The sequence below is a fragment of the Nanorana parkeri genome, unplaced genomic scaffold, assembly GCF_000935625.1.
Source record: "Nanorana parkeri isolate BGI_ZX_2015 unplaced genomic scaffold, ASM93562v1 scaffold702, whole genome shotgun sequence".
NCBI classification, from domain to species: domain Eukaryota; kingdom Metazoa; phylum Chordata; class Amphibia; order Anura; family Dicroglossidae; genus Nanorana; species Nanorana parkeri.
Genome location: NW_017306970.1, coordinates 509,519 through 524,505, shown reverse-complemented (window position 1 = coordinate 524,505; position 14,987 = coordinate 509,519). Strand labels below are relative to the sequence as shown.

At 37.7% G+C, this 14,987-nt stretch overlaps 1 protein-coding gene across 1 annotated transcript in view; it reads left to right on the top strand.

Moving 5' to 3' along the window:
* Nucleotides 1–14,987, top strand: part of WBSCR17 (Williams-Beuren syndrome chromosome region 17) — a 336,869-nt gene that overhangs the window by 306,728 nt on the left and 15,154 nt on the right. Inside the window, exons 7-8 of the mRNA XM_018563829.1 lie at nucleotides 13,133–13,318; nucleotides 13,404–13,541. Of these exons, the coding sequence (XP_018419331.1) occupies nucleotides 13,133–13,318; nucleotides 13,404–13,541 (324 nt within the window). The remainder of the gene's footprint in view (nucleotides 1–13,132; nucleotides 13,319–13,403; nucleotides 13,542–14,987) is intronic.

Here is a 14,987-nt window from a genome sequence, read left to right as displayed (position 1 = left end):
CAGAAACGTCTATAAGTATCCTATCCTAAGATTGTAAGCTCTTTGAGGGCAGGGACTAGTGTGAATGTGTAAAGCACTAGGTAAATTGATGCCACTATATAAATATCTGTAATAAATAAATAATAAATAAATAAGTAGACCACATGCATGCTGTAAGGGGCAAGGCAGGACCAGGTCTTCCAAAATTTGTATCAGTGTTTAACTATATCTTTTGCAATTGCCGATCAGCCGGAAAGGTTCTAGTGCCTTCTTCTCCCATATAACCAGTTCAGCATTCACCTCTCATAAGTGGGCAACTGCAGGTACCTCCCTCTTGGTTGCAGAAGATCAGCTTGCATAAGTTACTCCCATTCTTAGGGCAGGTCTCCCATCTGGGAGACTCCCTACAACACAACTCTGTAGCCCAGGGGATAGAGAAACAACTAGAAAATGTGTCCCAAATACTATAGTTATATGTACCTTACTTACACCAGTGGGTTATACTCCATAGATATAGTCTGGACTGATAAATGTTCATAACTCAGACTGAGAACCCAGCAACTATTCACTACAAAGGCAGTCTGTCACTTATTTACCAACCCATTATTTACTACTGCATATTAAATGCTCTAGAGGTTTGGAGAACGTTTGCATTAATATCTGCAAACTTTTTTTAATGGTGAGTCTAATTAAAAGCATATTAAAATAATGCAACACTCTCACTGACCACTAGAATAAGAAATTGCTGGCCTCACTTTTGAGACAATAATTACACAGTGCGCTTTTTCTGCACTATCCTTCTGTTCAATATTCCTTAAAGCTCCTTTGCTGTTATAGTTTATGCTAATGTTTTGGATTTAAAAGAGGAAACATGTTTTGTAACATATACAGTATATATACATGTTTAGCCTTTAAGGAAGGTTGGGTAGCTGTTTTCTTTTGTCATTCCTGTTTATTTCACATTTCTTGTTGAAGACAGTAGCATTTCATCATCTCTTTAAATGGAATGGAATGGAATGATTATGTGATTTAGCAGCAAATGTGGGCTAGAATAGCAGGGTCACTTGAAGTTTACCATCACGCTGAATGATTGAAATGATTATAGTAGGTCGGAAGGCATCAGCAGAATGCAATCAGTGTGCATCAAAACTCATTTGCCCACTTTAATCAAATTCCTAACCGATGCTTTCTGTGAATCGTTGAGCAACATAACACTGAAAAACAACAAATGTTAATTTTAATTAAAAAGAAATAAATGTTGACTAAAATTGCTTTTATTACCAAATTAGCAGGTTTTTCCAAAGTTTTCTTCTATCAGCTCCATAGTAAAACATTTACTGGCAAAGTACTCTTCTTCAGAAAGCACCTCGTTAAGACTAACTTGAGTCACTAGCTTCATTACCTCTTAAAGGGGCAACAAATCAATGGGAAGTCATATATTCCTATCATATCAGCTTTTCTACTACTGACCTCAGTGGATTCACTCAGGAGGATATTAGCTGGGTTAGGTTTTTTCCATCTGAGCACCAGAAAGTTTGCTGTGCACATAAATAAGGGTGCTTATAGGACAGACATATGAATATCTCCATGCTTATCTGGCAAATATAAAAGATAACCATCAAACTGATAGCCGGTTGATGTGTTTATGATAACCTCACAGTGACAGCTACATAATCACATCCCAAAGGCTTCCCCATTCCTCATAGCACCACTTAAAACAGACTTTTTTGATAATACATTACTATAATACAATACAGTACTATTTGTATAACCCAAATAGCATGATTCAGAAAAACTAATAACTGAATCCATTCTTGATAAACAACACATTTCCAGATAAGTTCTAATATGTGTGGTTAATTTACAGAAACAGAAAAACAATAACAATACTTTCTGTAACCAACATAAAACAACCCCAGAACAAACAGTATAATAGGAATAATTGCAATTAACTTTCCTAATCAAAGCTAAAATGTGGATGTTTGTAGAATACACCATAACTGGGCCTAACAAGTACATATGTATGTTTGCTGTACTCTATTAGTCTACAGTTTAATTTCTATACTGCCAGTCTTAGTATTAAACTCCTGATCACATGTGACTATTTTTGCTGCTTTTTTTAAAAATTTATTTTTTAGATCTGATGTTTTTTTAGTACGGCAGCTGAAAGTATCTTTTCTTGATTTCCTGTGGGGGATTTATAAGGACAAATAATATGGAATTAATTTCTGTATTTGGGATCATGCTGTTTCTAAGCTTGTCAAATCCACAAGAAATTGCTAGTAATCAGAAAGAAATAGGAAGCCACACAGGATGCATTTCCCGGCAGTTTATTTTTACAGCAGGAATTAAGGCATAAATTCTACTTGTGTCATGTTAAGTGATTAACACTCAGCACATAGACATAACCAGAAAATATTGATCTATATAAAGATTTGCTTTGCTAATATTTTTTATTGTACAGTAAAGGCTTCTTGTGGATTATAGGTCAAGAGCTAGTCATGTAAATGATGTTAGAGAGATAATTCTTTAAGGATACAAAATATTAGGAAGGTACAGTCAATAGTGTGATATCTGTCAATAGTGTGATGTAAAATCAGGGACAGCTGGTGACTGCTGATGGGACCTTAAGGGGTTTTAGACATTTTTAGTGCAGGAGAAGGGGAAAGCATATATAATGATAATTTATAGCAATGCTGAGGGTCAAATTCAGGAGTAAATCATCCAAGAGCAGAAGTTAAAACAATGTAAACAGAGTGAGGCTAAAGAACAATTATATACAAACAGAAAAGAAATCACAAGAATAGAGTTTGTGTCATCTGTGGGTGGCATAGGCTTACAAGGAGGGGGCAGGACTTTATTAGTGTGCGCCAGACAAGAGAATATACAACATAAATATAAAAGAAATAAATATGTATTTAGCACATTCTAAAAGCTTGGTGTAGGTACATATCATATATATTTACAGTAAACTCTCCATTATCCGGCATCCACGGGGATTGGTCGATTCCCCATACTATACCATACCATAACATAAACTCTGTATTGACTTCATATTAAAGGAGAACTATGAGGTGAGTGCTTTTCACTCAGCTCATAGTTCTAGCCGACCTGTGACAATGAGACTGTCACAGGTCGGCTCAGTAGATCGGGAGGTGAGGCGGTATACTGAGCCTTGGGTGACGGAAGGACGCTAGTTTGTGTCCTCCCGTTACCCTAAGGAGAACTATGGGGAAAAGCCTTAACCCCATAGTTCTCCTTTAATATTGAAATGCATTAACCAAAAGCAAATTAGGACAAAGAGACACACTTAAAACAAATTAAGACAAAAAGGTACATGATCGTTTTCAGGATAATACATGCCGCAGATCAGTAGAACAATTAGTACGCAAGGGATTTTTTTCTGATTAGATGAGAGTTCTGGTTAGTTGAATTCTGGATAACAGAGAGTTTACTGTGTATGTGTGTGTGTGTGTGTATATATATATATATATTTTTTTTAGGCCCATTCTCATCATGTCCAAAACATGTTGTTAATAGTCAACGTTTAAAATGCTCAAATAATAAAAGATGTACAAAGACTGAGAAGGTTTCACAGATGAAAGCTCTGCTTCTTCAGACACTTATCACAGGTTATCTATGGCCTTAGTTATCTTGAAGTCCAGGAGCAACGTTCATATCAACCCCCCTTGATCAATCCACATGGGCATGCCCCAACAGTTTTGTCAACCAGGGACTGCAGGAGAAACTCAGACACCACCCTGGAGACTCTTGTAAGTCTCCAAAAAGTGCAGTACAATAAGGAATGGGGTGGATGTCTGCAGAGGGCCTCCTTCCCTGTTCCTTACTGGAGTGCACTTTTTTATAATCTTACCTACACAATATGGAGAGCCAGTACATGTGTATCCTCATTGCCAAATTTGTTGCAGGTTGGACTGACGACTGCTAAGTAGGAAAGATGACAGGTAACCGAATCTGTTTGGACATAGACACCCTAAGGGGAAAGAAACAGGAGAATTTGATTAGCTGTGTAGGGCTGTACAGGCTGACACCATTGTTTTTTTCAGGCATTTCCATGAAATAAATCATGCGTGATCTATGGAGAAATAGATACAATTTTAGGCAAGCAGTGAAAATTTGTTAAAAGCATTGATACTCTTTAATGGTTTCAGATGCTACATCAAATAGCTACCAATATTGCAAAGCAAAACATATTGGCATGTCAATATGACCTGCATTGTGTGATACATGTCACATATGTTCACCTAGCACACGGAATTTTAACTTTGCAAAGGTATTTTTCACATAACTTTATGAATGAGACAAACCTAAGTAAAAATATACTTTGCAAAAAATAAACCATCATGTGGAAGGAAAAAAAAAAGGATTTACATTTGCACGTTTGGGTGATTAAAGTTCACCTCTTTCACTAAGTTTAGTGAAAAATGTTCTCCTGTAGAAATCAACTCCCATTAATATGTACACAACATATTTTAACCTGTTACTCTGCAAGTATGAAAAGTCAACTACATATGTATATGATGAATCAAAGTCCTAAGAAAAAATGTGACAAAACTTTCACAGCTCACTTTTTAACACCTAGATTTTTTTACATACAGCCTAAACTATACTTTTGATATGTTTCTGATTCTGTTCACAACTATGGTGTACTGTGAAAGAGTGTGATAAGCAGTGAGAAGGCTTTTCTCACCTTAGCAAAGTGAAAAGTCTAGAAAATGGAGAGGAGAAAAGTAGAGAACAGCTTTATCACTGGATAAGTATTGTGCAAAGTACCCTTGATTTAGCACTCTGTCAGACCTGGTGATAAAGGTCTTTTTCTCGTGCACGAACGGGAAATCGGCTTTGAATGTAAACAGCCAGCAATGGCTGTTCACATACAAGCGTTCAGACGTCTGTATAGACGCCCGATCACGTGTAATATGCGTGCGTTTGTGCGGCACCCCCTTGCCGCCGCTGCTGGTGATATTATTGGGTGGTTTGGCAGAGTAAACTATGATCCTGTCAGGAGGATTGTAGATTATCACAAAGGATGCCATTGTGCAGCTCAGAATACATTCACCACATTGCTTTCTCTACTGATCACCTTGACGACTTATCTCAGCCTTTCACAGCTGTTTCGTGTGATAAGTTTTCTTTTCGCAGGTTATTAAACAGCCTCTGTGCAGCTGAGAAAAACAAAGAGATCTGCTGAGTAAAGTTAACTCGTGATAAAGCTAGTTTTATCACGGTTTATTAAACGTACACCTATGTCTGTTACAGGAAAAATCGAAGGCCTTATTTATACTGCTTCCATCTATACTGCTTTTATCTACCTAATAATGGTCAGGTTGATCTACTGGATAGAATTTTTGAGATCAATGTTAAAGCTTTCAGAATCTCTAATGCTACTGGCTTGGGACATCAATATGCGTTTTGAATCTTTAACAAACTCTTGAGTCAGTAGAAGTTCCTTTGGAGCTATGAGACATCCTAGAAAAGCATCACACCAGATTCTGTTACTCAATGGCCGGGGAATGCTAATTCCACACTAAAGTGATTATAAGTATTTCTCTATGTAGCATTTGGTATTTACTAGATATAGATACCATACTCCTCGACTGGCACTATTTAGAGTACCAGCAATCTTGTAAAATTCTCACCATACTTCAGTTTTCTTTAGTTTGAAAACCTCCATTAAAATACAGCACTAATTACACTGGGGATTAAATTAAAGTTTATTAGAACACTCTGAAATATAATAGAGATGCAATAGCTAGACATTTTTTCTCATGATAACATTCAACACATATATACTGTACCAAGGCAACAAAGAGATTTTATTTTAGACAGTGCTAGACTTAAACCTTCCCTCTCTGCCTCTAGTACTTCCCTCCCTGCCCCCTGGAGCCCCCCTTTCCCCAGCCATGCTGACTATATTTTATAATTGTTTAATGTACTTATCTTTTCCAGATGTATTTAAGTTAGTCACATGAGGCTTTTTTTTCTCTTTGGATCTTCTTGAGAGGTGGGCAGTCTTCAATGATGCATCATTGTATGTGAGTGCAGGCTGCTGTGGTGACACTCCGTTGGAGGTGGGTCCATGAAGCCCTGCTTTCAAAGAAATTCCTTTGTCTTCCAAGTTGAATCACTCTGAGCATCATTCTACCTGCAATACTGAGGACATCTGATGGTGGAAAGGAATTATGGTGGATAATACCAGAGAGGGGATTTTTTTTTTTAAAGTGCTTGAGCTGCTTTTTGCCCTGAGTTGGACTTTAAGGAAAAAAACATAGAAAATAGATAATTTTCTGGCTTAAGTTAATGCCTAACATTTTAAGCAGCTCTCAAGCAGTGAAGAGCTGCTTCCATTTTGGCTACGTTTAATGCTCTGAGATATAAACTGCAAACATACACACACATTAAGGTCAAACATATAATCACTAGTGCTTGCCTCACATTTATTGAATACATTTTATGAGGGTTAAAGTAATTAAGTAATTATTTTAATTGCATATATCAGATCAAACTAAGACATTGTCATAGTGTATCTCATTATTTAAATAACAGAAAAATCTATGTGTACATTAGTAATTTACAAAATATAAAATGATGCAAATCTAATTCAACAAGATCATGAAGGCAACAAAAAGGAAACCTTGGCTGGTAGAAACATTGTATGAATATGTTCCCTCTGCTTCAATATGAAACTTGAATTCCTATTTGTTATACCTACTATATGAGAAGAAAATAGTCCTTATGTATTCCCTTATTATCTATATTAGCATACAGCCAAAATATGAAAAGATCATTCTTTATGCCATACAGACATTCAAGATTTATGATTTTAGGACAATTCCACTAAGTATATGTGAAATATCGTGAATAACATTCACATTTTAAAATGAATCTCTGCAAATTAGAACTATTGAGTATTATAGAACCAGAATACACAACCACCTGTTCTCAAGGCAATCTAAAGTAGGTGTCAGGAATTAGCAGGGTTTTTTTTTGTGTGGCTGTAGGTGGGCTACTGCTGAATTGATGTGCACAGATTTGTTTGTTGTCAAATGCACACAAAAACAGTGTCAGGCTTTATATTCTACAACTAGCCCCAAACTGTGTGGAGCATTACGGTTTCATTCAAATTACAACAAATGAAAGCAGATAGCTGTAGATGTGCCGCATATAGTATTTTATGTTTTAAAACATTATATAAAAAAAGAAAGTGATGTCCATATTACCCAACCAGAATTGATATGCCTGAAAGCTGGGACAAAATGAAAAACATTAAAGGGGAACTCCATGCAAACAGATAAATGCAGTGGTATAACACATATGTGAATTTTTTACCCGCCAAAGCATTTCTAACTCAATACAACCAGTCATAAGATCCAGGCACTCCTACCAAAAACCACAACCAAATCCTCAGACTCCTACTCAGACTGTTATTGTGCCATAAGGAAGAAGCAGCACTTTAATTAGGTCATCCCTTTGCACTAGCCTCCTATAAACAATCTATGATGATCCAAGGCAGAACTCTGTAAAGCAATAAAGCCTTATTAGCTCAGGGAGTTGTCCCTTCCTTTTGTTACCCAAACTCCTAGTTTAAGTTATAATCTGCTATATAAGCATTCACACTTACAGGTATAAGGTTCTGAGGATTCAATCATGAGATTTTCAAGCTCAACACAATAACAGAAATGTATTGGTATATAGTATTCCGACTTAAATACAATGAACCAACAATCTATTTAACTACAAACATAAAGAAGAGATCTAAGCATGCGTAGACATATTAATAAAATGCGCATAGCATGGTACATACATACAAGACAAATACACAACATATATAAGTGCACAGACGTATCTGGAAAATTACCAGGAGATGTTCAGGTATGGGCCCCTCTGGCCATCACAAAAAGAGCTCTTCCCCCAATCGTTGATATACCCCCTGTGTCCATAGGGACGCATTGGGAGCCATTGATTGGTGGCCTCCCAATGCTTAATTTAATCAGATTAGAATTCTTCTATGGGGATTGAAAACTTTCAAATACCCTTTGTTAGAACTTCCAATCCCTTTCTATGCGAATCTTTTAAAATGAGCGGGAAATTTCAGATGGGCAGTTGTCTGTAGACTAACCCCAGGCCATGATTTTATCTAAACCAGGGGGACAATCTGGTTGTTTACTGGCTACAGGGAAACCTTTGAAGATATTGGCCAGAGATAAAAGAGAATATGTACCTATTGTGAGAATCAAGGGTCTCGGCTCTGAAAAGACTGAGGACTGTGTTGTGACCTGCCATACTCTATGTAATTAACTGGATACGTCTGGGCAGATCAATAACCCTATTTACAATTCATTGGTATGCAACTCCCCTGGACAGTGATAACCAACAACAAAGAATATATTTAATTACAAGCTCCCATCACCTCTTGTGGAATATTTAAAAACAAAAATAAAACTATATACATATGTCTTATGACGATTTGACATAAATGTTGTATGTTTTTCAGTAATGAGTCAAACAAATATGCATTGCCAACAAAGTATGTCTTTACATTTTTGACCAAGCACTTAAAGCAATCATGTTTCCAAACAGTTGACTCTAAGGGGTTGATTTAATAACCTTATAAACACGCCACAAACAAGTATACACCTCTGTAGTGTGTTCCCTCCCAGCATGATCTATTGGTGGAATCTAGACACCTTTGCAGTGTGTACACACCCAGCAGGTGTGTTGTGCAAAGCCCTGCATGAATTGCAAGGGGATGTTGTGTAAATTAGCTCTACATTGTGTTGCTTGCGTTGATGAATGCAGGAATGTAAATGCATGAGCTAACCATTTTTGTCTAAACTGTGAAGCAGCGTTATATATTCATCATGTGCATGATTTTTCCATATATGGCATTAGTGGAAATATTCTTTTAGAGACTTTTTGGTTGATAAATACGTTTTGCTGTGTAAAAATCACACGCACCTAGTGCGTGCGTGTGTTTAGGTTAGTAAATTACCCCCTAACTCTCTCGGCTCAGTTTCCCTAAAATTCCTGTCTAGTACAAGATAACAAGGCAGCAGTCTCCGGCAACTGTCTATCTACTAGCATGGAAAAGGAAGGAGCGAGGAGCAGGGGATCAGCTTTCCTTGCCATACTTGTGTGTTTGTTGAGATGCTCACAGCTTACTAGCACACTCAAAGGTGGCTCCATATGAACCTTGCAAGGTAAAGGAACCACCCTAAAACAGAATATCAAGACCAGTGCTCAGGGGATCAGCTGATTCTGCAGAAAACTAAAACTTTTAAACATCAAGGAGCAGCATCCGTTCAAAGTAATTTAATTTGAATTTGAAATAGCGTTAAAACCACACCCAGCTTACTAGCACACACAAGGGTGACTTCATTGCACTCTGCTTGGGAAAGGAGTCACCCTAAAACTCTAAAAAGTCAGGGCCAGTGTTCAGGGGACCAGCTGATTCTGCAGGAAACTAAAACTTTTAAACATCAAGGAGCAGCATTTATTGTAAGTGATTTCATCAGGGTTTGAAATAGCTTAAAACCCTTCTGACTTTACTATCACTTTATTGTTTCCTAATGGATGCATAACTAAATTATATTGTGCTTTTTTTGCCCGGAGTGAAGAAATGTAAAGGAAAAAGTTAATTTGCATATTTCAGTTTCTCCACTGGTACATCAATTCAGCCTGGTGATGTGGCCCCAAATGTATTCTGACACATGTGAAACACTGACCTCTATAACATCATCATATTTGGAAGTCAGTGCGAAGAACAGTGGGGATGTCCAGAGCAAAGTAACCCATAAACAGCAAACACAAAGCATACATTGCCCTGGGCAGACACATAGCCAAGATATTATTGTGGCATATTTTATTTTTGTATGCTGCCAGTGTTTCTACTGATGTAAAAGACATACATGGCATGTAAGCTGAAGGTACTTGAAAACCAGTGTTTGTGTATTTGATGTCTTTATGTGACAGATAATGCAATGTTAAGAGAGTCGGTCTGATTAAAGGCATTCAGCAGCATAAAGTATCAGGAGAAAAGATCAGAAATGTTGATACTGCCACTATTAATAATATCATAATGCAGTCTAACTAATCCTCACTTTTCTGTACACCCAGGTCTGCATTTGTGAGTTACACATGATGCTGTGATATAGGATGCATACGCATTGACAATGCATTTTAGACATAAACAAACACCTTTTCATCTGCATTTACAATGGTTATGTTTTATATTGTTTTGGTGAAGACACACTAATTCAGCTGTCTTTCTGCTATAAAACAAATTACTGTGTTGCTAATGTAGCATGAACTCATGATTGATTCTTAGGATTAGCACAGACCACATTTTTGTTATGTATCTGCTGAAAGCTAGACATCCCATTATCTGCACGCTCATATCTTGGCAGGGGCCTTCTGGCAAAGAATACTTCATAGTCTGATAAAATAAGCAGTAAGTGACATGTCTATATATTACCTTTCCTAATGGTAATCTAAAAGCTTGCTGTTGTCAGTATTACTTATTTTGCATTCTAATGCCTTTTAATGGAAAAGTAACTACAGTGAGGTGATCGATTGAAATGGAATGCATTATTTACCTATTGGTGCTTAACGTTAAAATGCTTATCATGGAAAATAGCGATAAACTGTTAAATGTTATTACCTGTCCATGAAATTGTACCAACCTACTTCCATATTTTTCAGTTTAATTAGGACTGAGAAATTTGATTTTAGATTCCACTTGCATTTGTAAGTGAGCAAAGAGTAGCTTCGGGAGGTGAGCGAACAGATACCGGCGTTCGCTCACCTCTCGATCCTGTCACAGCTCTCTGCACTGATAGGGGAGGGGCTGGATTCCCCGCTCCGATCCGCCAGCACTGACTGGCGGATCAGACAGGGGAGGGGGCGGGTACAGCTGGCTCTGCCTCTAGATAGGCAGAGCCAGCTGTCACTCACGCAGCTGGGAGGATCCAGACATAATTGTCGGGATCCGCTTCAGCTGCGGCATCTCAGTATACTGCGAGCAGTAGCTCGCGGTATACTGTGGCGTCTCAGTATACCGCGAGCTACAGCTCGCGGTATACTGAGGCTAGGGTGACGGGAGGACGCTAGTTTGTGTCCTACCGTTACCTACATGAAGTTTTGATGGCATTTATACATATATTTACTTCAGATATACTACTTATTTAATCTTTCTATGTATGTATAACTTCCAGTGTCAGTTCCAATCACATGCAATGCATTCATTGTAAAAGGTAAATTTGTTGTTTTGCTGTGTATTTTAATTCCTGTACATGAAGGGATCCACCAAACCTGAAGTGTCCTGGTATTGAGATGGGACTATACCAGCGAACTAAAGCTTAGTGGAAGGCATACATTATTCTTGGTCAACATACATGCATTTTCAGTTATCAAAACCTGATTACAAGAACACTTGTGGAACAGTGCCCAGGGCAAGCCTCAACATTTACTAATTGCTATGATTTTAATTATGCCATTTATCTTCTTTGTCCATGTCTGAAATTTGCATCTAAATTCAGCAAGAGAAGTGTAAGGGAAAGTCAGTATGGGAATGTTGAGCGTACGGGGACGCTAGAATAGTTTTTCTGATCCAAAAATATGAATCCCTCTTTCTTTTTCTTGTTTGATGGCATGTACAGGGGAACTGCTGTCCTGCACATAAAGGAGACCCCATGCTGTCTACAACAGCCCATTCTAGCATTAGTTCATAGTTAGATAATCACAAGAGACAAGGGGTAGATCAATAACAAAAGGACATCATCATTAGGCGTATCTTCTAACCCTTCCTTATTCTACTATAAATGTATTTTGGCTGGTATCATTGTAGAGATTCTCCTCACATCCTGTTCTGACAGGGAGTGAGGGATACATTTCTTAAACTGGGACACAGATGGTAATAACAATGAACATGGGCTCCAAGCCTTATCCGCTCTTTCAAAAACAAATTAAAATGTGTTGGCTGTAGCTGGACGTTAAAACAAAGGCATGTTTTTGTTATTTTAAAAACAATTGATTTTATACTAAAATGGATCACCTTGTCTATGACAACATCATCATTATATATTGTACTAAAATGGAATGCTATGCTAATCTCAAAGCCAACTGCTGTAAATTAAAGCAACCCTGTAGGAGCATACAGTAATTAAACCAATAGCACAGCTGTGCAGCTGTGCAGCAGGATTTAAGAAGTGCTTGCTCTTACCTGCTAAGCACAATCCCTCCAAGCCCAATCCACCACTGAAGCACAAATCCCATATGTAAATCCCAACTTTCTTAAATTCTGTGTTTGCAGATTTTTTTATTTGTGATTAGGTTTAATCATTTCACCAAACACATGGCAGTGATTGGGCCCAGTAATTGGCCACTTAATCAGTGACCACTGCATTTGTGGAAGGCAGGGGTTAGTGTACACATATGACCTGAATTTTTCACTAGGGATGTCGTGGAGGATTAAATGTTCACCCTTACATTTATTGCTTTATGCTCAAAACAATATACCACCAAAAGAAAGCTCTATCTGTCCCCAAAAAAGGGTATAAAATTCATTTCAGTACAGCGCTGCATGACGGAATAAATGTCAGTTAAAGTACCGCAGCGCTGAATACTGAAAAATGGCCTGGATGGGAAGGGGGTTTAACACCGCGGATGTCAACTGGTTAAGAGACTCGTCACTGCGGGTAAGAGGGCAAACTGCTACAGATATGAAGAGCTCATACCCACATCAGCCTTTCAGACCTGGGCCAATCTGACCAGCATTGCTCCAACAAGCTTGCTGCTATGCCCCACACACACATATTTCTATTGGTCCATAACTATAAACAGTAACCACACTAGCCAAAAGGGCCGTGTAGGGGGTCTAAAGGGGCCAGCAAGCTTCAGCATTATCTGGAAATGCTGAAGTTTTACCTATTAGAATGTCTGTCAGGTTAGGCCATGACAGAATAGTTTGGAAGACTGCTGCAGGTATGTGCTGGCACATCTGCGTGACAAAGTCTCTTTAAAGTAGCCAATACTATGGCAAGAGAAGGGATCTGTTGATAATCCTCATATTGGTTGCAAAATATAACTTGTCTATCTGTAAAACTTAGCTTTTTTGTTTTGTGTGTTTTTACAGGTGTGGTTATGCGGGGGCAGCATGGAAGTTCTTCCTTGTTCAAGAGTTGCCCATATAGAGCGCAAAAGGAAACCTTACAACAATAATATTGATTTCTACACAAAGAGAAATGCATTACGGGTAGCTGAAGTCTGGATGGATGATTACAAATCTCATGTATATATTGCATGGAATTTGCCTTTAGAGGTACACTCTGAAAATGAATAAAATATACTGTACATCATCACCATTGAAATAGACAGTGTGATAACATTCTCCTTACTATCTTTAGAACCCAGGGATTGACATTGGTGATATATCAGAAAGAATTGCCTTAAGGAAAAGCTTGAAATGCAAGAACTTCCAGTGGTACTTGGATAATGTTTATCCAGAAATGAGACGATACAATAATACAGTTGCTTATGGAGAGGTAATACAAATATTTACGCAAGACCTTTTAATGCACACACATCTCCAGCCTTACAGAATAAAAAAAATAAAAAAACTAGAGACAGTAAGACCATCCCTATGCTGCACTAAACGTTCTACCCAATTTAACAAATTTGTAAGGACCAGTTAGGATATGAAAACAGGTCTACCCATTTCTGCTGTACTAGCTGCATCAGTATTGTTATGTACGTATTATCCTTTACAAATTTACTATTTATTGTTTTCTAACCCTTGATATTAGCCTTGAACCAACAGGACAATACAATTGTCCTTAACCTATTTATCAAAGCATTTCTAAAGCCCAACTGGATGACCTTTTCTTTACTAAAGAGTGTAAACAGTTTTTTAGAAAATACTGTTTTCCTTATTTTTTAATCCTTTTTTTTAATCACAGCATTGCTGATTTCCCTCACCTTTATTTTAAAACCTTTTCTCTCTACTTGCAGTTACTCCAGCATTTGCTGCACATCATTGATCTGGACTGGCTTCCTGATCATGACAATGGTAGATCATACCTGCATAATGTGTGTTGGCATGGTCACTATTCTCTGTCAGGGCCTTAGGGTAATGCGGTTGAGAGGCAGTTGTCACTTGATAACAGGAAGTGCCAGTGGCAGAATCACCAGTACTCTTTAATAAAAACTGTGTATTTAATAAGATTAAAGTGACACTAAGCTCAGGAGTTAAACATTAGAAATACATTCAAGTACCCTAACTATTAACAAAAATGTATCTTATTTGTGTTTCACTCAGCTGTAGATCCTCAAATTATCTCTGAATTTGTGCTGACACTGTCCCTCCTTCTGGCGGATGGCTACTTTTGTTCTGCATGGTCCCTGTGTGTGTTGTAAAGTAGCCACCACTCCAAGATCACTCCTGTGATGGATTACAAGCTCAATACAAATTAGTAAACTAAACGTGAGATTGTAGTCTATCATATAAGCAAGCTTGGAGTGGTGGCTACTTATTTTTTAAGATTTAACTCGTAAGTTTAGTGTCATTTTAAATACTGCTTTTGAAATGATGTTAAATCAATAAAGCTCATATGAGATTTTAGTGATTGGTTTTAGTAAGTCTAAACTAAAGTCTCAAGTGTCTAATTCAACACATAAGACAAGGCTAGCATTCTAGACTTAAGACTAGGGCTGTTACTGATTAAAATGTTCGTGTTCGATTAATCGAAAAAAAATTTAATCGATTAATTTCGATAAATTATAACGCACATACAGATATACACATACAGCACAGCAATGAAGTAATAGAAGTAATAAAATGAACTAGGCTCACACTAATCCAGCACGTTATTATTCTGAGTTGCCCCACTCAAGCGGCGGCCATATTGAGAGGGGCACGTGAGATTAATAACGTGCTGGATTAGTGTGAGCCTAGTTCATTTTATTACTTCTATTACTTCATTGCTCTGCTG